This window comes from Pinus tabuliformis, chromosome 1_1 (assembly GCF_031772625.1).
Source record: "Pinus tabuliformis cultivar Carrire ecotype Pingquan chromosome 1_1, CPIR1, whole genome shotgun sequence".
In the NCBI taxonomy this organism is placed as follows: Eukaryota; Viridiplantae; Streptophyta; class Pinopsida; order Pinales; family Pinaceae; genus Pinus; species Pinus tabuliformis.
In genome coordinates, this window is record NC_142297.1 from 98,658,236 (window position 1) to 98,666,950 (window position 8,715).

At 42.0% G+C, this 8,715-nt stretch overlaps 1 protein-coding gene across 1 annotated transcript; it reads left to right on the plus strand.

The window, feature by feature from the left end:
- Positions 1-6,312: 6,312 nt before the first annotated feature.
- On the plus strand, positions 6,313-8,430 carry LOC149211838 (uncharacterized). Its single transcript, XM_089388488.1, has one exon. It carries the CDS (start codon positions 6,313-6,315, stop codon positions 8,428-8,430), a length of 2,118 nt encoding a protein of 705 aa, XP_089244614.1.
- The last annotated feature ends 285 nt before the right edge of the window (positions 8,431-8,715 follow it).

The window sequence follows — 8,715 nt, forward strand, 5'->3', positions numbered from 1 at the left end:
AAGTGGGATCTTATGCTAAGTTGGCACCTAATTTTGGTAGATCATTTCATATTTTGGGACAAGTGGGACCCGTGGCTTATGCATTGGCCTTTCCTCCCACCATAAAAGCATATGATCTATTCCACATATCCTTATTTAAAAATTATGTGCATGAATCTAATCATGTGATTGATTGGTGTGTGAGATAGGTGGAGCTCGAGGGAGAGTTTCATTCTGAACCTTTGAGTGTCTTATACTGGAGGGAGATTGTGTTTCATAATAAAATAATAGAGCAAGTCAAGGTACAATGGAATCACTTTAGACTTGATGAGACAACCTAAGAGCACGCAGACTAGATGAAGCATTACACCTTTTTTTGTTTAATATGTAATAGATGTAAAAGGGTTGTTTCTATAAAACTCAGATTTTGTTTTATTGTCCTTCCCAGATTTGTAAGAACATCGAGGACGATGTTCCCTTAAGGGAGTGGGGTTTGTAAAACCTCCACATCACCTATGATCTCTATAAAAACTTTTGCGTAATTGAGCATCTCAACATATTTTTAGATTGATTGCATGGAAAGTGAGTGTGGTTAATATAATAATTTTATTATTGATAAAAGATCATCCATGTTCCATAATGATACGGAAAGATATGAATGTGTACTATTATTCACTGTTGATTAATCATGTATTAATGCTAAATTAAAGAGTTGTGTTTTAAACTAATTAATGGAAATTAATTCGTCATAATGTCAATTAATTAATTTTGGTTAGTAAATTTTATTAAAACTATTAATTAGACTATAATGTTAATTAAATAATAACTATATTTTGTATGTTATACTTATTAACATACAAGTAATAAAACATTGGAGGTGTCAAGGAAGAGGCACATGGTTGGAGTCTCAGAAGGTTAGACATTAATGCATGGTGGCGACATATAAGTTTCATTCCTCGAAGGGATAACTTGTTGGGGAAGAAAAACACATGGAAGGGGAAAGTGTGGCTTCTCAATCACACTCAAGGCAACCCCAAACAATATTAAATACCAAAGTTGAGGAGCACAAGGGGTGTCAAATTTTTTATCTGATTGAATTCCAAAGAAACAACTATGTGCAAGAAAAATGAGCAGAGGGAATTGCATCAAAAGGAAACTTTTCTTCAATTCACTCTGTTTAGAGATAACCAAGCTTGAGCAAGAACAAAGAGTGACCAAATATATGGGTGATTTCCAGGATTGATAAACCATGGACTTCACTAAATTTGATAAGCCACGGTGTTGTCTCTCGTTGATAAACTATCTATACAATAGCTTAAAGGTACTTGCCAGGATTGACAAACCACGGTCTTCACTACGACTGATCAGCCACTATATTGTCTCTAGTTGATAAACCACTTGTATAACAACTTATGGTAACTAGACCACTTGTATAACAACTTATGGTTGCTTTCCAAGGTTGATAAACCACAATGCTCACTTCAGTTGACAAGCCTTCGTACTTGTCCTTAGTTGATAAACCACTTGCAGATGACAATGCTTCTACACTTGAGTTAGTAAATTCATACTCCAAAAACGCAAGCTCTCAAAATCTAGTCAGGGCACAAGGGTGGTCAGTTACGAATAGAATTTCGTAGCTACCGACTGTTGGAGGTTAATGCGTCTCCTCTTCTCAGTTAACGACAATATACGTTTATTAACCTAAATATTATAGGAACATATACTACTTGGTATTCATTAAAGTTACTATCTTTTTTTATAAGAATTTTACTGTGTTATATGGTATCTAGGATTTATATATATATATAACCTAGTCACACCATATATATGTTTTAATAAGAGGGTATTTGAATGGTCCGCAGAGCATTGTGGTTAGGCTAGGCTGATTCCTCTCCCCAAGAAACTTTTTTTTTATCATGAAATGACTTCATATCTATCTTTATATGTTCCATGGAATTATAATTAGTCCATACCACTTAATCCCGTACACAAATTCCTTATATGTATATACATGTGTTCATGTGTGTTCAGTTATTTCTATAAATTCTATTCGGCCCAGGCATGTGGCAAGTTATTGCCACCTAGGTACACACAGGAAATCGATCCTTATTTGTATGCCCTGGCATGCGCACAGTAACACGCTACTGAGCGTAAATTCAGAAAATCAGCACCATAAACTATACGTGTTATGGTTGTTCCATTTGCAGAGTCGATCCCATATACATATACACATATGCAACCTAATATATGCGCAAAGATGCAGTGGTGTAACATACGAACTACGTCACGGTCCTCTGGTTTACTCTCAGATGTTATGCGGGTAATGCATTGGGAGTTCATTAGTCAATGTATTGATCAATGTGTAGTTGTATCTAGGAGGTGCGCAGAAGCGCAAAGTTCAATTTGTCAATTAAATAAACAGGCTACCCACCCCCACTCTTAACATACTGGAAATCATGATCATTGCGCAGTGTGCAGGGTTAAGCTTGTTACACACATATTAATCCATTATGAGTTTGCAGCATGGCCTGGGTTGATCGGGCAAACGTTACAAATATATATACTCGCCCTCATGCATCTTACAATGACTCATAGTTGTGTGGGCAATATGTGTTGGGGTGCCTACTCGCCCTCATGCATCTCACAATGATTCATAGTTGTGTGGGCAGTATGCGTTGGGTTTGTTGGGTTTGTGCATAGTTTTTTTTCTTTTCTTGTAATAGATTAAATTTGTAAATTTAAATAGCTTGAGGTTTATTAAGCAAAGTCTTTTTGTAGAAATCATATAAGAGGATTTTTTGGTCTATTAAATTATACACCTATATTACAGATTCATATTTCTAATAATCTAAATATAAGTCAAAGAATTAAATTTTTATATATCTTAAATATTTACTTTTTTTTATAAAATTTATCTTTCACACGCATTTTAACTATAATATCTATTTACGTAGTTTATTGTAGCATAAATTTCCATTTAAAATATTATTATCAATAAACATTTGGTTTTATATATATATATATATATATATATATATATATATATATATAATTTATCCTTTATATACTTAAAATACTTATTAAATTTTAATCACAGCCCGACTTGCTGAAGACCTAGCCGCCATCCCGGCTCTGCGACCCTGGTCGCAGGCCAACCTCGGCCTTCTACGTTGCATCAGAGGACTTCTCAGGCGAAGGAATTTGGCAAAAGACCTGCGAGCTTGAGAGATCAGAGAGCTTGGGCTTTCGGGTGCATGCCTGTGCGGCCCCGCGGATGTAGAGTTTCACTAGCAGAGACTCTCCCATGGAATCCAGCGGGGGCCCTGCCCCTCCACTCAACCCGCCTCCGGAGATTTCTGCATTCAAAGCATTGATTGCCGCAAGTTCGAAGCGCCCTCCCACGGCTAGTCAGCAGAAGTTTGTCAAGAAACTAGATTCGATCCCTACGGTTGCCCTTCCTGAAGAAGAAACATGCAAAGCTGCTCTGAATCTCGCTGAGAGAGGGTTAATAGGCCAGTTTACGGGCCTCTGGCCATCCCCAAAGTCGGTAGAGGACTGGACTCAAAGAAACTGGTCTCCCTTGATTAAAGAGGGGGTCAAGAGCTATTTTGTGGGCAAAGGATTCTTCATATTTGTCTTCGAAAACCCGGATGATAGAAGCCTCATCTTTAGAAATGGCCCTTATTTCATGGGACCACAAGGCCTGTACCTAAACAAATGGTCTCCCGACTTTGATCCCTCTCAGGACGTCCCCTCCGCTGTCTCGGTATGGGTGCGACTTCCCCATTTGCCCCTCCACTGCTGGAACCAAAAAACCTTCCAGATCATTGGTAACGCTCTCGGAAAATACATAGATCAAGCAGCAAGAAAAGATCAGTACTCATGTGCCCGAATCTGTGTAGAAGTTGACCTAGAAGAGGGTTTGCCTGAAGCAATTAAGCTCACTGTTGCTGGGTGGACACACATCCAGGAACTGGATTACGAACAGCTCCCTTTCAAATGCAGACACTGCCACGGTCATGGTCATTTTGCAAAGCACTGCAAGAAAAAAGCAGAGGAGCAAGCAGACAAAATAAACGAGGAACAATGGACAGTAGTCCAAAAGACTGCCCATCAAAAAAAGGGAAATGGAAAAGGGCATACCTCTGGAGCTCCAGGCAGTTCCAAGAACAATCAAGAAAAGGATGCAACCCCGAACGACTCAGAAAAAACTCAGATCAACCCAGCAGGTACGATTCAGGAAAACCAGGTACATATAGAAGCCCCTCCATCCAACAAAGAAGGGGAAGAAGCTATACAGGTTGAGGCCTCACAAGGTAGCCCCTCCAACCCATCTTATGTTGAAGTAACAAGGAAAAAACCAGTAGATAGCTCGGGTTCTTTAGAGGATGAAGCCTTTGAGCGTCCCTCCAGAAGAGCAGGCAGGAAATCTCGCAAAGAATTAAGGGAAGAGGAGGCTGAGAGACTCAAAGTCCAAGGAAGCCAGTCCACCGTAGAAATGTCCATTGGAAGAAACACCAGACCAAGGCCTTCAAAGGGAGGCCCTATTCCCCCTCACAAGTAAATCATGAAGCTCGCCTCTTGGAACTGCAGAGGACTGGGGAGTGCCTCCAAAGCTGAAGCAGTCATGGATCTCCTGAAAATAGAACCTTCAAACATCCTCATGCTCCAAGAGACGAAGATAGAAGGCCGAGCGCTTCTAGACATCAGCAAGTCAAAGTGGAAGAAAAGTGCAGGCAAAGCAGTAAGTTCAAGGGGCTCTTCCGGAGGGCTGGCAACTCTTTGGACAGAAGATTTATTTTTGCTAAAAAATCTCATGAAACCCAGCATTGGATCTTCACGGAGCTGACACATTGTGCAAGTAAGCTGACTATCTCTCTATTTAATCTTTATGTCCCTGTCACTTACTCTGAAAAACGAGAATGCTGGACCTCCCTCTCAGCATTTTTAGAACAGCATATTCCAAGTAACATTATCATAGCAGGTGATCTTAATATAGTCCTGAAATCAAAAGAGAAAAGGGGCGGCTCCAACAGCAGAGATCCTATGCTGGCCTTTGTGGAAGAACTATCGCAGCAATGGGATCTATTAGACTTCATTCCCATACGCGGCCTTTACACTTGGTCCAATAACAGATCTGGGCCAGATCACATCTCTGCTCGATTGGATCGATTTCTGGTCCAAGGTTCCCTTATTATGGATAAAAAGATAATCAAAACCAAAATTTTACCTAAGCTGACCTCTGACCACAAGCTGATCCAGCTTCTCCTTGAAGACGAAGAAGATCTAGGTCCTCTACCATTCCGCTTTAGCCCCTTATGGATTGAGAGAGAAGGCTTTTTCGAAACCCTAAAAGAAGCCTGGGCCAAATCATTCTCAGGGTCCTCAAGTTTTGTGTGGGAGCAAAAATTGAAGGCCACAAAACAAGCTCTGAAGGAGTGGATAAGGAAACCAGTCCCTACTCCAACCAGCATAAGGAAAGAAGCAGTGTACACTTTGGAGACCCTGCAAACGGAAATGGAAAGCAAAGAGATTACAGCGGATCTTTTGGAACAAGAAATAAAGGCCCAATCCTCTACATATCGATCCTTCCGAAAAGAAGAAGAATATTGGAGAATCAAATCCAGGAGTCTGTGGCTAAAAGCAGGGGATCGGAACACCTCCTTCTTCCACAGACAATATAGAGCCCGGCTGTCCAGGAACCACATCTCAGAAATAAAGACAACAGAGGGCCATGTCAGCAAAGGCTTCACCCAAGTCAAAGCTGTTGCGGACAGCCACTTTAGAAATATTTTTAGTGAGGGAACTCAGGCCTCCGAGGGGGAAATAGCAGAATTCCTCTCGAACATTCCTCATCTAATCAGACCAGAAGACAACGCTGCCCTCACCAGCGAGGTAACAGAGGAGGAAATCATCAAAGTTATCTGGTCCATGGAATCAGATAAGGCTCCGAGCCTAGACAGATTCACGATATATTTCTATAAAGTCTGCTGGAACATCATCAAAAGAGATCTCCAAAAACTGATAAAGGGGTTCATGCGAAAAGCTAAGATCGGCGGAGGAACCAACTCCACTTACCTAGCATTAATCCCCAAAGATTCCAATTCGAAATCATTTGCCAGATTCAGACCCATATCACTTTGTAATGCATCTTATAAAATATTGGCCAAACTGTTAGCAAGCAGGATCAAGCCTCTGCTCAAGAGGCTGATCTCCAGTCCCCAAGGTGGCTTCGTGGAAGGCAGGCACATTCTCGACAATGTCATTCAAGTCCAGGAGACAATCCACTCCAGCAAAAAGTGAAAAGAGAAAGGTATGTTGATTAAATTAGATATGGCAAACGCGTTTGATAGAGTCAATCGTTCTTTTCTCATCAAGGTTCTCCTCTCCTTCGGCTTCTCGCCCCATTTTGTCCAGCTTATAAATGCCTACATCGATAACCCTTGGATCGCCCCCCTTGTCAATGGTCGTCCCTCTAATTTTTTCCAAGCCCGGAGAGGCATCAGGCAGGGATGCCCTCTCTCTCCTTTCCTGTATATCTTAATGGCAGATACCCTCAGTAGAAAACTCACAGCTGAAAGAATTGTTGGCTCTCTCCCTGGTCTCAAATCCTCCTCAGATGTCGTTCCTCTGAATCATGCTCTCTTTGCAGATGACTCACTTCTCCTCGGAGGTGCGTCCCCCAGAATTGCCAAAGTCTTTGATTCGGTCCTAAAAAGCTATTGCAGAGTCTCAGGTGCTCTTATCAATGAGAGAAAGAGTGAAATTTACAGTTGGAACACAGGTCAACAAGAGCTCATTAACATCTCGAACATTCTGGGGTTTAGAGGTCATGCTAGTTGGGAACGGATTAAATACCTCGGCCTCCCTATTACAAATGGAGTCAATAGAAGGTCGCTCTGGTCAGATATCATTTGTAAAATCAAAACAAAAATAGCAGCATTGGGTGGCTATTGGTTAACCAAAGGAGGAAAAGTCATTTTAATCAAGTCTCAGCTGTTCGCGCTCCCAATCTACCAAGCCGCATTTTTACTGGCCCCCAGAAACGTCATGGAGCAGATCTCTAAACTATTAAGGGACTTTTTATGGCAAGGTGGGAAAGGTAATGAAAGCAAGTTGCATTTAGCAAATTGGGACCTGGTTAGACGGCCGATCGCAGAGGGGGGTCTCCAAATTCGAGATCCCTCCCTTGTTAATCTGGCGATGGGTGGAAAACTCCTCTGGAAAATGGCTCACGAGCCCAACCACCCGACCAGCAACACATTGCTGTCTAAATATGCCCGCAATTCGTCCTACAGAAACCTGCAATTTGATTCCTCTGTCAACAGCACGCATGTCTGGAAACTTTGTTGCAAAAGCAACATTTTTTTTAATAAATCCCTGTACAGAGTGTCGGGCAATGGCAAGCGTATTAATATGTGGCAGGACAGAATAATGGGGAGCGATCCATTGGAGGGGAACAAGGACATTGCCGACATCAGAGAATGGCTGATACGCGCAGGCAAAAACAGTCTTTACGACCTCTCGATTTGGGACTGCCGGGGAGAATGGGCCGGTTGGGATTTCAATGGCATCCCAGATTGGCTAACGCCTCAAAAAAATCTTCTTGTCGAATTGTTGGAAGGCTCCACTCCTGAAAACTGCCATATGAGAGACAGTTGGGCTTGGGGACTGTCAGGCACCTACACCACAGCAGCAGGATACAAAGCTCTCCAGGATTCAAAGAACAGCAGTCACTCTCCGGCCTTCTGGAAGCTAGTCTGGGACAATCTAGCTCTCCCTAAAGTGAATTTCTTTTTCTGGACGCTGGTGCATAACAAACTTCTTACAGGAGACAATCTAGAGAAAAGGAATATTGCAGGGCCTCATAGGTGCGAGCTATGCAGAAGCAACCCTGAAACAGCCCAACACTTATTTCTGGAGTGCAATTTCGCTAAGGAAGCATGGGGGCTCACTCTTTTGGACCTGCAGATTCCAGCCTTCCCTCAGAGCACTGTTGCTGAACTGTTCGCCTCTTGGAACAATATCTATCCTCATAGCATCCCCACCAAATCCTTCTGGCGAAAAATTTGGACAACAATCCCCAAATTTGTTTGCTGGCAGCTATGGTTGGCTCGTAACGACCAAATTTTTAATGGAAATAGACACTCCCCTCTTCAGGTTGCAGTTAAAGCTAAAGCATTCCTCTTGGAAGCATCCCAACAACAGTTCTTCAAAGAAGATCCTCTGCTCCTTCCTGAAGAAAGGAGATGGCTTTGCCCGCTTGAGCCTTCTCCTCGTAAGCTCCTCCTCACTCCTCAAACAGCAAATCCGGAGTGGAGAATAAGAGATCCCGAGGAATGTTTCATAAACTGGTGGAGATCCAAAAAACTCACCACAATCTTCTTTGACGGGGAGGGGTCATTTACTCTTCGGATGGGATCTCAAGAAACTGCTTCTACTGGGGTCTAGGCCAGAAAACCAACAACCAGGCAGAGATCTTCGGTCTCCTCAAAGCTTGTCTAATAGCAAGAGAAAAGGGGGTTAAAGACCTCCAAGTCTTTGGAGATTCAGAGATTCTAATAAAAAAATTAAACACGAAGGACCTCTTCAACAATGCTAGTCTCAATAAAATTCTGGGAAGATTGAAAAGAGTCCTTCAAGATTTCACCTTCTACAAGTTCTATCACATTCTTAGAAATCTGAATGGTGAAGCGGATCAGATGGCGAACAAAGGATGCTCACTCATGAAAGGGC